This window comes from Suillus bovinus (genome assembly GCF_016758785.1).
Source record: "Suillus bovinus strain UH-Sbo-P2 chromosome Unknown EDB93scaffold_27, whole genome shotgun sequence".
In the NCBI taxonomy this organism is placed as follows: Eukaryota; Fungi; Basidiomycota; class Agaricomycetes; order Boletales; family Suillaceae; genus Suillus; species Suillus bovinus.
Genome location: NW_024542083.1, coordinates 163,493 through 175,014, shown reverse-complemented (window position 1 = coordinate 175,014; position 11,522 = coordinate 163,493). Strand labels below are relative to the sequence as shown.

The 11,522-nt window shown below is 45.9% G+C and overlaps 5 protein-coding genes across 5 annotated transcripts; 1 reads left to right on the top strand and 4 right to left on the bottom strand.

The window, feature by feature from the left end:
* Positions 1-358: 358 nt before the first annotated feature.
* Positions 359-1,412, bottom strand: EDB93DRAFT_392076 (uncharacterized protein). The gene is made up of 5 exons (XM_041456247.1): positions 1,122-1,412; positions 951-1,067; positions 754-894; positions 490-704; positions 359-437 (listed from the first exon to the last, which is right to left on the bottom strand). The coding sequence occupies exons 1-4, from the start codon at positions 1,202-1,204 to the stop codon at positions 521-523; spliced, it is 525 nt and encodes a 174-aa protein (XP_041307745.1). The 5' UTR covers positions 1,205-1,412; the 3' UTR covers positions 359-437; positions 490-520.
* On the bottom strand, positions 1,075-2,709 carry EDB93DRAFT_391417 (major facilitator superfamily domain-containing protein). The gene is made up of 8 exons (XM_041456245.1): positions 2,323-2,709; positions 2,250-2,269; positions 2,082-2,189; positions 1,947-2,032; positions 1,881-1,893; positions 1,746-1,832; positions 1,564-1,698; positions 1,075-1,505 (listed from the first exon to the last, which is right to left on the bottom strand). Exons 1-8 carry the CDS (start codon positions 2,509-2,511, stop codon positions 1,394-1,396), a joined length of 750 nt encoding a protein of 249 aa, XP_041307744.1. The 5' UTR covers positions 2,512-2,709; the 3' UTR covers positions 1,075-1,393.
* Positions 2,710-3,110: 401 nt separating this feature from the next.
* EDB93DRAFT_1328389 (MFS general substrate transporter) lies at positions 3,111-5,762 on the bottom strand (the record flags this gene model as incomplete). The annotated part of the gene is made up of 13 exons (XM_041455118.1): positions 3,111-3,334; positions 3,383-3,561; positions 3,777-3,940; positions 3,992-4,132; positions 4,189-4,305; positions 4,358-4,741; positions 4,802-4,936; positions 4,988-5,074; positions 5,123-5,135; positions 5,189-5,274; positions 5,330-5,437; positions 5,498-5,517; positions 5,571-5,762. The coding sequence occupies 13 exons, from the start codon at positions 5,760-5,762 to the stop codon at positions 3,224-3,226; spliced, it is 1,737 nt and encodes a 578-aa protein (XP_041307743.1). The 3' UTR covers positions 3,111-3,223.
* Positions 5,763-6,440: 678 nt separating this feature from the next.
* EDB93DRAFT_1250356 (MFS general substrate transporter) lies at positions 6,441-8,428 on the bottom strand (the record flags this gene model as incomplete). The annotated part of the gene is made up of 11 exons (XM_041453001.1): positions 6,441-6,624; positions 6,678-6,802; positions 6,855-6,990; positions 7,043-7,426; positions 7,487-7,621; positions 7,671-7,757; positions 7,807-7,819; positions 7,874-7,959; positions 8,009-8,116; positions 8,169-8,188; positions 8,240-8,428. The coding sequence occupies 11 exons, from the start codon at positions 8,426-8,428 to the stop codon at positions 6,441-6,443; spliced, it is 1,467 nt and encodes a 488-aa protein (XP_041307742.1).
* A 694-nt stretch (positions 8,429-9,122) lies between these two features.
* Positions 9,123-11,210, top strand: EDB93DRAFT_391524 (uncharacterized protein). Its single transcript, XM_041456246.1, has 15 exons — positions 9,123-9,644; positions 9,700-9,772; positions 9,824-9,870; positions 9,920-9,963; positions 10,020-10,039; positions 10,087-10,139; positions 10,192-10,274; positions 10,346-10,444; positions 10,497-10,636; positions 10,690-10,714; positions 10,772-10,801; positions 10,859-10,871; positions 10,924-10,986; positions 11,037-11,070; positions 11,125-11,210. Exons 1-15 carry the CDS (start codon positions 9,559-9,561, stop codon positions 11,128-11,130), a joined length of 816 nt encoding a protein of 271 aa, XP_041307741.1. The 5' UTR covers positions 9,123-9,558; the 3' UTR covers positions 11,131-11,210.
* Positions 11,211-11,522: the final 312 nt, after the last annotated feature.

The following is an 11,522-nucleotide window of genomic DNA, read 5'->3' as shown; positions in this document are numbered from 1 at the left end:
CATAACAGGCCCAGGCTGCATGGTTGTACCGTGACGGTTACCACCACCTCTGCCATCGTTTTACTCTGCCTGAATCTATTATTGCATGTTGATTGCGAGTCTCATTCAAGTAGGCAAAGTCTGACGGCACTTCGTCCATGGCCCGAGTCCGAGTCATTCCGCCGCCGCATCCTTGGTTTATTCTCGTTTCTTATACACCTTTTCTCTCGTACTAGAGCGGATTACTGTGTCATTCTTGATTCATTGTGATGCATTATCAACATAGATGAGGCCGCTTATTCGTGTCTGGAGGCTGGTGTCTTCCTTCGCAACAGGAATACTGCTATTATGGACAGATCAGCAAGTAGCAATTCTTCGGCGCAATTATACATCGATCTGACGACGGCCTAAAACAAGTACCATCATCATGGAGCTCCCCATAGTCAATTTATGACTCGCTAAATAAGATATCCAACGTGTGCCCTGATATTCATTCATATATATTCTCACCAAGAAGATCCTATCAGCCACCAACCACGCGCTAGAGGATGAACCTAAAACCCTTGGGTAACCCTATAATGCGCTCTTCAGCTTCAGCAGCCTCATTGCACCGGGAGAGGTGCTCCCTAAATACCCAGCACATCGCAATGCACGCGACGCTTGTCAAGATGCACAAGAGATACGAGTTCACGTATGAAGGTCCCCAACTGGACGGCCAAAAGTATCTGCGACGGTGTCAGTAGCAGCCAGAGTATGAGATCGCTGTGAACTGACGATGAACTAACAAAACCAGCTGATGCCATGGAGTTCGTTAGTGCGATAGCAGCAGCGCGTTTAGATTGTGATTGGGAAAACGTATTCATGACCCAGGTCAAAGAGACAGCAAGAGCAACTGGGCTCTGAGTCATTAAGAATCTTAATAGTGCATGTAAGTCTCTGGAATCGCAGAGCAAGGATGGGAGAGTTCGTACAGGGATATATATCGCACAGTCGTATTCATAGTAGAAATTGCGAGTATAAACCCAGCGATGCCGACAAGTAGAGGACCAATAATATGCCAGAGGCGATCACCAGTTACGTCGGAGTGCCTTAATTCAGTATTGTTAATTCACCTATAAGACCTGTGTGAAGTATATATTGACCTGGCCACAACAAACGAGGTTGCAGTGCCCAAAATCCACGGAGGTGCGCAGAGAAAGAGGCTAGTAGTCGCGCTGTAACCCATTGTAGCGGATAGCGTTGGAAAGAAAGTGGCGAATGAGGTCGTGGAAACCAACAAATTAAGAGCAACACCAAGCCACCATACCCTCTAATCCATAAGAGCCTCAGTAAGACCAGAGAAATTCTCTTCGGGTTTGTCTTCGTGCTCAATTCTAGCCACAACTTCTTCCTCCATTCGTTGCTTGGCCAGCACCTATTCAGCAGGCAGAAGCCAGACGCTCGGCGTTGAAGGAAAATTGGGTAAAATCCAGATTGCAGACACTGCCACGGCGAAGGTTAGGGCACCCTCCACAAAGAAGAGCCACCTGCAGCAGCAAAATCAGAACAATTTGACTTTTGAAGCACGTGAATTTTGCTTCAGACCTCCAAGCCGTAATACCTAGTGCACCGTCTAGGCTTGCTGAAATTCCCGACGCAATAAGAGCACTAAAAGCATAACTGACGGAGGTGCCGCAAAAAAGAATTGTTATGCGTAACCCTAGTTCATTGCGCTTGTACCTAGGAATATTTCAGTATATGCTTTAGAATGTATTGGGAAATCATACCATCGTGAAAGAAGGAATACAGCTCCGGGAAAGAATGTTGCCTCCACACATCCACTAAAGAAGCGCAAGATAAGAGCGTCATAATATCTAGAGCAGGGTTAACAGTGGAGAGTATTAAAAGATCTAGATGCCAACGTTTGTACCGCGCCTTTCATGACCCCTCGTTAGCCGATGCCGATCAATCGAAGCTATGTAACGTACTCATGCACATGGTCATAGCAGCCCATACTGCCATACAGCTCGAGAGGTATAATGATGGCCATTTCATGCGGTGTAGGATCATGTTGCTTTCAAATTATCAGATATGCCGCAGAATGATAAGGTGTCAGAACATACGAAGGAACTTGCGTCAACAAATAACCTACATAAAGGATGCTGGTAGTTGTATTAAACTGGTTCCCCGTCATACCAAGGTCCTCCTCGAAACCATGCAGCCTCGCTGCACTTGTAGATCACTAGGTGTCAAAGCCATTTTACTCTGAATGTTTTCGATCGGCTACTTACGCTATATTAGTGCGGTCCATCTGCGCAAGGGTTTTAGGTAGTCACGGAAAAATTAGATGGACTGACGACTCACAATGTTCATGATGAAAACCAGAACCAGGAAGGCTACTCGAAGGTCCAACTTACAGAGAAGCCTCTTCTCCACGATCGGTCTGTCAACGTCAGCTAGAGCAAGGGTTGAACCATTATCACTTCTTCCGCTAGAGGTGGCATTGTAGCGAGAACTACAGTTGACTGAATCAAGCAGGGAAAGATCTGACATTCCTGTTAATGGGAGAGAATGATGGGAGCTCCTAGACGTGTTGGCTTGCAGATTCAAGTTTACGGTCAGTGACCAAGTAATATAATGAAACCTGCCGTGTTGTCGGCGGGAAACATTAAAGGGTAACAAGTCAAAACTGTGGACTTAAGGATATGTTATAAATGAGTAACTTGAATGTAGTAATAGATAAGAGACCCGCGAGTCTGCGATAATATTTACGGCGTCGCCCACGTCAATCGTATCGACCAATTAGACTTGTGGGCAAGCATACTGCTTACTAATACATCAAGGTGCGTGCGTTCGCAAAATCCCGAAATAGGGCTCGACTTTACATAAGCGAACAACCTTAAATCACAGCCACCTGAAGCTTCGGGATACCGACTTCAAATCTACGTATAGTCGTTCGTTGTATACTGGAAGGGGGTGTTTGTACTACACAAGAACATGTTTAGATAGTTTGTTCAATTGAAAGCGCATGTCAAAAAAAGTTATCAGCTAAATCAACGAAGACTTTCAAAAAAAAAAGTAAAGCACGTGATATTGTCGCATCGCGTCATGTAGTCGTGAGTCTCAAGTCTCAGATATTGACACATCTCAACCAAGTCTCAACCCACCCACGTGTAATACTTTCACAATGTACCCCCTTCAATATGCCTCATGGTTTTCGATTGCAAAGATTAGTCTTAATGGCACAGCGTGGCTCCATGATACTTCAACGAACGACATGACATGCCCGAATATCGGCATTCGGACAACCGTTAGTGAGTTCTTTGAGGAGCAGGTTTGTTTCGTCATGTTGATCTGCATGGAAGAGCGCAATGACCTGAAACACAGAATTAAGCGGAGAATGTGTGAGGCAACTGTAACATACCTTAATCGAGAGCAGGAAATGAATTGTTTCTGGATCTAGGTCCGTGTACACGGATGCAACATCAAATGCTGCCCTCGCGCCACGTATGTGGCCTGTTCCGCATAGGGCGATGCCCTTGGAGATATAGCCTATAAATGAGGGCTGAATGCCGTTTGTGTCTGGAGGTTGGTGTTTTCTTTCTGTGCGACAAGAATGCCGCCATAGGTCAGCAGGTTCACAGCAAGTCTTCTGCACAATTATCACATTGACCCCATGATAAAAGTCACAACAAGTGCCTTGAAGCTCTCCGTCGTTAATTGACGACTCGCCAAATAAGAGAGATATCTTATCTGTCTTCACACCGACGAGATCCTATCATTTACTACCACCACGCACTAGAGGATATATCTGAAACCCTCAGGTAGCCCTAGAACTTTTTCTTCCGCTTCAGCAGCTTTATTACACCGGGAGAGGTGCTCCCTAAATATCCAGCACATCGCAATGCACACGACGCTTGTCGAGATGCACAAGAGATACGAGTTCACGTATGAAGGTCCCCATCTGGACGGCCAAAAGTATCTGCGATGGTGTAAGAGCTAGAACAGGAGGTCGCTGTGAACTGGAACTGACGATGAACTAATGAAACCAGCTGATCCCATGGAGCTTATTAGTGCGATAGCTGCAGCGCGTTTAGACTGTGATTGAGAGAACGTATTCGTGACCCAGGTCAAAGTGACAGCATAGGCGACTGGGCTCTGAGTCATCAAGAATCTTAACAGTGCACGTAAGTCCCTGGAATCGCAGAGCAAGGATGGGAGAGTTCATACAGGGATAAATATCGCACAGTCGTATTCATAGTAGAAATTGCGAGTATGTATCCAGCGACGCCGACAAGTAGAGGACCGACAATATGCCAGAAGCGATCACCAGTTACGTCGGAGTGCCTTGATTCAGTATTGTTAATTCATCCATCGGATCTGAGAAGTAGATACTGACCTGGCCACGATAAATGAGGTTGCAGTGCCCAGAATCCAAGGGGGTGCGCAGAGAAAGAGGCTAGTAGTCACGCTGAAACCCATCGTTGCAGATAGCGTTGGGAAGAAATTGGCGAATGACGTCGAGGAAATCAACAAATTAAGAGTAACACCAAGCCACCATACCCTCCAATCCAAAAGAGCCTCAGTAAGACCAGAGAAATTATCCTCGGGCTTGCCTTCGCGCTCAATTCTAGTCACGACTTCTTCCTCCATTCGTTGATTGGCCAGCACCTGTTCAGCGGGCAGAAGCCAGACGTTCGATGTTGAAGGGAAATCGGGTAAAATCCAGATTGCAGTCACCGCAATGGTGAAGGTTAAAGCACCCTCCACGAAGAAGAGCCACCTGCAGCAGATAAATCAGAACAATTGGACTTCGTTAAAGCATACGAATTTCGCTTCAGACCTCCAAGCCGTAAAACCTAGAGCACCATCTAAGCTTCCTAAAATTCCCAGCGCAGTAAGAGCACTAAAAGCATAGCTGATGGAGTTGCCGCAAAAAAGAAATGTTATGCGCAACCCTAACTCATTGCCCTTGTACCTAGTAGAGGGACTTCAGTATGTGCTATTAGAATGTATTGGGAAATCATACCAACGTGAAAGAAGGAATACAGCTCCAGGAAAAAATGTCGCCTCCACAAATCCAATAAAGAAGCGCAAGATAAGAGCGTCATAATATCTAGAGCAGGGTTAACAGTGGAGAGTATTAAAAGATCTAGATGCCAACGTTTGTACCGCGCCTTTCATGACCCCTCGTTAGCCGATGCCGATCAATCGAAGCTATGTAACGTACTCATGCACATGGTCATAGCAGCCCATACTGCCATACAGCTCGAGAGGTATAATGATGGCCATTTCATGCGGTGTAGGATCATGTTGCTTTCAAATTATCAGATTTGCCGCAGAACCGTGACGATAAGGTGTTAAAACATACGAAGGAGCTTGTGTCAACAAATAACCTAAAAAAAGGATGCTTGTAAGTGTATTGAATTGATTCCCCGTCATGCCAAGGTCCTCTTCGAAGCCACGCAGCCTCGCTGCACTTGTAGATCACTAGGTGTCAAAGCCATTTTACTCTGAATGTTTTCGATCGGCTACTTACGCTATATTAGTGCGGTCCATCTGCGCAAGGGTTTTAGGTAGTTACGGAAAAATTAAATGGACTGACGACTCACGATATTCATGATGTAAACCAGAACCAGAAAGGCTACTCGAAGGTCCAACTTACGAAGAAGCCTCTTCTCCACGATCGGTCTGTCAACGTCAGCTAGAGGAAGAGTTGGACCGTGACCATCGCTTCTGCCACTTGAGGTGGCATCGTAGCGGGAACTACAGTCGACTGAACCAAGCAAGGGAACATTCGACATTCCTGTTAATAAGAGAGAATCGGAGTTCCTAGACGTGTTAGCTTGCAGTTTTAAAGTTTACGGTCAGTAATCGAGTAATATAACGGAAGCCTACCTAGCGGCGGGAAACACCAAACGAATCGGACTAAGGATAACAAGTAAAACTAAGGATTTCAAGATATATTCAATATAGTAGTAGATAAGAGACTCAAGTCTGCGATAATCGCGCGCGTGCCAATCATATCGACCAATTAGCCTGCTGCTTACTACAGTACATATATTTTTACTTACAGAGTTCAAATTTATTCTTCTAGCTTTTGTCATGACCTTAAGAGGTGGAAGTCGAGGTGCTCGTCCCACTCGGATGTAAATCAAAGTGTGTGCATCCAAAGTTGCCTCTCAGTACTCAAGCGGATTACTGTGTCACCCATGATACTCGAATTGTCAACACTGACACGAAGTTCAAGTTGCTGATTTGCGTCTGAAGCTTGGTGTTTTCTTTCTGTGTGACAAGAATACCGTCACAGGTCAGCAGGTTGACAGTAAGTCTTCTGCACAATTATCACATCGATCCCATGATGAAAGTTAAATCAAGTACCTTGAAACTCTCCGTCGTCAATCGATGACTCGCCAAATGAGATAGATATCTTACTTGTATTCATTCGCGCCGACGAGATCCTATCATTCACCAACCACGCACTAGAGGATATATCTGAAACCCTCAGGTAGCCCTAGACCTTTCTCTTCAGCTTCAGCAGCTTCATTACACCGGGAGAGGTGCTCCCTAAACACCCAGCACATCGCAATGCACATGACGCTTGCCGATATGCACATGAGATACGAATTCACATATGAAGGTCCCCAACTGAACGGCCAAAAGTATCTGTGACAGGTGTCAGTAGCAGCAACTAGAGCACGAAGTCGCTGTAAACTGACGATGAAGTAATGGAGCCAGCTGATGCTATGGAATTTATTAGCGCGATAGCTGCAGCGCGTTTAGATTGTGATTGGGAAAACGTGTTCATGGCCCAGGTTAAAGAGACAGCATAAGCGACTGGGCTCTGAGTCATCAAGAATCTCAACAGTGCACGTAAGTTCCTAGAGTCGCAGAACAATGATGGGAGGTTCGTACAAGGATACATATCGCGCAGTCGTATTCATAGTAGAGATTGCGAGTATAAATCCAGCGACGCCGACAAGTAGAGGGCCAACAATATGCCAGAAGCGATCATCAGTTACATCGGAGTGTCTTGATTCAGTATTGTTAATTCATCTATCGGATCTGAGAAGTAGATACTCACCTGGCCACGATAAATGAGGTCGCAGTTCCCAAAATCCATGGAGGTACGCAGAGAAAGAGGCTAGTGGTCGCACTGTAACCCATCGTAGCGGATAATGTCGGGAAGAAATTGGTGAATGACGTGGCGGAAATGATCAAATTAAGGATGATACCAAGCCACCATACTCTCCAATCCATAAGAGCCTCGATAAGACCAGAGAAGTTCTCTTTGGACTTGCCTTCGTACTCAATTCTAGTCACAAGTTCTTCTTCCATCCGTTGCTGGGCCAGTAACTGTTCCTCGGGCAAAAGCCAGATGCTCGGCGTTGAAGGGAAATCGGGTAAAATCCAGATTGCAGATACTGCAATGGCGATGGTCAAAGCACCCTCCACGAAAAAGAGCCACCTGCATCAGAAAAATCAGAACAAATTGACTTTGTGAAAGCAGGCAAATTTTGCTTCAGACCTCCAAGCCGTAAAACCTAGTACACCATCTAAGCTTCCTAAGATTCCCGACGCAATAAGAGCACTAAAAGCATAACTGACGGAGGTGCCGCAAAAAAGAAATGTTGTGCGTAATCCTAGTTCATTGCGCTTGTACCTAGAGAGATTTAAGTATATGTTGTTAGAAATGTATTAGGGAATCATACCAACGTGAAAGAAGGAATACAGCTCCAGGAAAGAATGCCGCCTCCACAAATCCAATAAAGAAGCGCAAGATAAGAGCGGCATGATATCTAGAAGTAACGTTAACAGTGGAGAGTATTGGAAAATCTAGATACCAACGTTTGTACCGCGCCTTTCATGATCCCCTTCATTAGCCAATGTACATATAGTGAAAGTTGTGACGTACTCATGCATATGGTGATAGCAGCCCATACTGCCATACAGCTCGAGAGGTATAATGATGGCCTTTTCATGTGGTGTAAGATCATGTTGCTTTTAAATTGTCAGGAATGCCGCAAAATGATAAGGTCTTGGTACATACGAGGGAGTTTGTGTCAACAAATAACCTACAAAAAGGATGCTTGTAAGTGTATTGAATTGATTCCCCGTCATGCCAAGGTCCTCCTCGAAGCCACGCAACCTCGCTGCACTTGTAGGTGGTTGAACCATTTTACTCTGGACATTTTCGAAGGACCGCTTACGCTACATTAGTACGGTCCATCTACGCAGGGGTTTTAGGCAGTCACAGAAATTAGGTCTGCTGACAACTCACGATATTCATAATGTAAACCAGAACCAGGAAGGCTACTCGAAGGTCCAACTTACGCAGAAGCCTCTTCTCCACGAGTTGTCTGTCGATGTCGACTAGAGGAAGCGTTATAACATCATCACTGCCTCCGTTAGATATGGCGTCGTAGCGGGAACCGCAGGCGACTGCACCAAGCAAGGGAAGATCCGACATTCCTGTGGATAAGAGAGATTAGGAACTACCAGACGTGTTAGCTCGCAATTTTGCATATCAGCAACCGAGTAATACACAGGGCCCTGCCATGCGGTGTAAAGCTGTCCTCGGTTCAATATTATTCGGAGCCTAACCGTTCCCAAGTTGATATGAACTTATTCAGCCTTAAACGGCAGACTGATAGAGTAGCCTAATTTGACATCCATGAGATGAGTGTCGAGATCATGGTGGCCCTTTAACAAGGTAGGCTACGAGTCGTGAGCATCAATCGCATGCGGCATGCGGTTATTGAAGTCGGGCGCACCACATTAGACCGATGCCGGCAGAGTCTGCACAGACTGCACTGCGACAAAAGGATGCAACTTGCAGAACTTTGGGTCAGGTGATTGTTAATAACTTGCTTGTTATTAATTCCCTGCGAGCGATAACCGTGACCATGTCATTAACTGCTCGAAGAGTTTTCACCCGTACCCTACTGGATGTACTATGTGATGGAACATGCCAGTGCCAGTGAACGTCGACAACCGCATGTCGACTTAGCATTACATAATATCGTACCAAGATCGCACGGTCTTCCGCATCCCAGACTCCCAGTCTGTTCCACCAGGGCTCGTGTCTTCTCGCAGGGCCATTGCCCATACTTTGAAGTTATTGATTTGTCCCTGAAGGCCTAATGCCTGATGAGCATGAGTCATCAGAGACAAATCACCAACTTACTAAAAACAAGTATTCTAGCGTTGAGTCTCTCGAATCCTTTGACTGGAAAAATCGACGACATCATGATGACCGTAATATTTGAGCTCTACATCGTCAGTTTATGACTAACGTGGCACTGATAATACGTTTGACAGGGACAGAAAAGTTCACCCTAAACGTACTGTGCGACCGTCCATCCAAACCGGTATCTTTTCAAGGAACTTGGCCCACTATTTGTCGTTCCTTCCCATGGACCCTTGCGACTGAAACGCTGTTTCAATGGGTGATGCCGGGTCGTATATCAAGACGTCAAGTTGTCCAATTATTCTCATCTCACGCCACCCTCCTTCAACCCTCCTTACCTTCCTACTGCGGCATCTGACAAGTTTGTCCGCAGCCCTAAGTGATCTCTCCCGTTCACTACGCCTACCGATATGGTCAATTGGCAAGATCCACAAGTGATCGAAAACTGGGGCGCAGTTCTCGTCAATATCACCTTTTTCATGCTAGGACTATATGGGTGCGCTTCTCCCATGTGCCTTCACTGAAAGGCTCACAAAGCGACACATCAAAAGATGGAGTTACATAAATTCCTGCCAGGTCGAAAGTGCTTTACTTCGTCATCGGGTTCCATTTCAATGGCGAATGGTGAGCATATGGCTGGTGTTATCTATGATCGAGTTTGACGCTCATCTTCAGGTTCCTTATTTGATCGGCCGGATATTTTTTCTCGTGACTCTTGTACTGTCGTCAGTACGTCTACAATACTCAGTGGTCGTACTCACCCAGTTTCAGCTCCGTGACGAGCGTCGCCATCCCGTCACATATCGACTGTTATCGTAAGCATCAGAGAAACCGCTGAGTTCGTTTCCCTTACATATGTCAAACATTGCAGGCGTGTTAAGATTCCTGGCGGTAAGGCGTTCGCCTGTCGTACGACTTTCTTTTGATACTCGTCTCAGTTCTCGGGTAATATCGTCGTGGCTTGTACATCCACGAACCTCGTTATCCGGACGTGAGTCTCCCTCCTGTTCTTGGTGGTTACTTGGTCTCATACCACGCTCAAGATGGACCGTTTGGAAGACAAACCGTTTTGTCCGCCTGTTTATGGGGCTCATAACTCTGGGACACTGGTTCATGATTATCTTCGGTACACACTCCACTGACGTATACGCGCCAGTGACCTGACCTGACCTGACCTTCTTGCCTCCACAAACACAGACTCAAAAGAAGCACAAATCTCATCATCACCTCCAACTTCCGAATTCTGCGGGTTCATGATCGTGAACCCTACATATTCAGCTGCTACGTCCTTGTATAGTGAGTCCCGTATCGTCCCATATCAAAGTGCGGTACTTGAGGATCATTACAGCTATGATATTAGACTTTATACTTTTAAAATTAACGATCTTTGGTCATTGGCGCTCGTCGTCGTCGTCTCTCTTCACGATCATCAGTACTCAAGGCACCTTCCTCTATTTCATCGTATTGTTCGCTAGCATCGTTCCGGTTGTGAGTTCTTTCTTTGTCGTGTCGTGCTCGTGCTCGTGCTGAAATATGTCTAGATCTTTTCGTTGCTGAACCTTAATTGTGAGTGGCAACCACGTGTCTCGAGGTGATGTTGATTGATTGACGGGGTGATATAAGATCTCATGAATGTGTTTTTTGTTTGGCCTGGTACGTCCATGTCGAGATTCAATATTTTCTTTGGTGCTCACTGACGGGGAACTGCAGCAATTTGCGTCATGTACGACTCCTCCCCTATCTTCCCACACATACTTGCTCACGCTTTTGCACAGGACGATAGCATCAAGCTATGCAGTGATTCCGACATTCATCATGCCTCAGAGTACAAACCACAGGTAAGCCATCTAAAATGTACCTAGGACCATCCTTACGTGGTGCTTGTCAGAACTCCAGTAGGTACGGTGGAGGAGAAACCAAACGTGCGAATTTCGACTCGCGTCGTTTTGTCCGATTCACACGGCGGTTTGGTTTAGTTGTGAGACGGCGTGTTGGGTTTGCTCGGGTGGCGTGGAGTTGTAGTACTTGCTGCGTCGCAAGTTTTGTATCACCCAGTCTAGCCTTTGAATATAGCTCATCACGATACCTTGCAGCAAAACCAGTATTCCAGTCAGATAAATTAAATAAGAAAAAAGGCAATAAAAGTCTAAGCAAATACGATGTGTGTATGTATATATAGTCAACCGTAACATCAGTTGAAGTGAGGTATGATATGATACATGCGTCGACGGAGCGTGAGCGTGATATGCTGAGGATGAGTTGGAGCTTGGGGTCCGGGCTATAAATATATGACGGGGAAGGAATGAGGCGGTGGGTAGGCGGCTACGGGAATGAATGTCCGCTGTATATAGAAAGAATAAACGATCAAAGGAGT

Bases quoted from the DNA above. Each gene is read 5' to 3' on its own strand.
- EDB93DRAFT_391524 (XM_041456246.1), top strand. From the start codon at position 9,559: ATGGTCAATTGGCAAGATCCACAAGTGATCGAAAACTGGGGCGCAGTT. The intron at 9,645-9,699 runs GTGCGCTTCTCC...ACACATCAAAAG, and splicing joins TTCATGCTAGGACTATATGG to ATGGAGTTACATAAATTCCT. The intron at 10,987-11,036 runs GTAAGCCATCTA...GGTGCTTGTCAG, and splicing joins CCTCAGAGTACAAACCACAG to AACTCCAGTAGGTACGGTGG.
- EDB93DRAFT_392076 (XM_041456247.1), bottom strand. From the start codon at position 1,204: ATGGGTTACAGCGCGACTACTAGCCTCTTTCTCTGCGCACCTCCGTGG. The intron at 1,068-1,121 runs GTCAATATATAC...TACTGAATTAAG, and splicing joins ACCTCGTTTGTTGTGGCCAG to GCACTCCGACGTAACTGGTG. The intron at 895-950 runs GTACGAACTCTC...TGCACTATTAAG, and splicing joins ACTGTGCGATATATATCCCT to ATTCTTAATGACTCAGAGCC.
- EDB93DRAFT_391417 (XM_041456245.1), bottom strand. From the start codon at position 2,511: ATGTCAGATCTTTCCCTGCTTGATTCAGTCAACTGTAGTTCTCGCTAC. The intron at 2,270-2,322 runs GTGAGTCGTCAG...ACCCTTGCGCAG, and splicing joins TGGTTTTCATCATGAACATT to ATGGACCGCACTAATATAGC. The intron at 2,190-2,249 runs GTAAGTAGCCGA...GTGATCTACAAG, and splicing joins ATGGACCGCACTAATATAGC to TGCAGCGAGGCTGCATGGTT.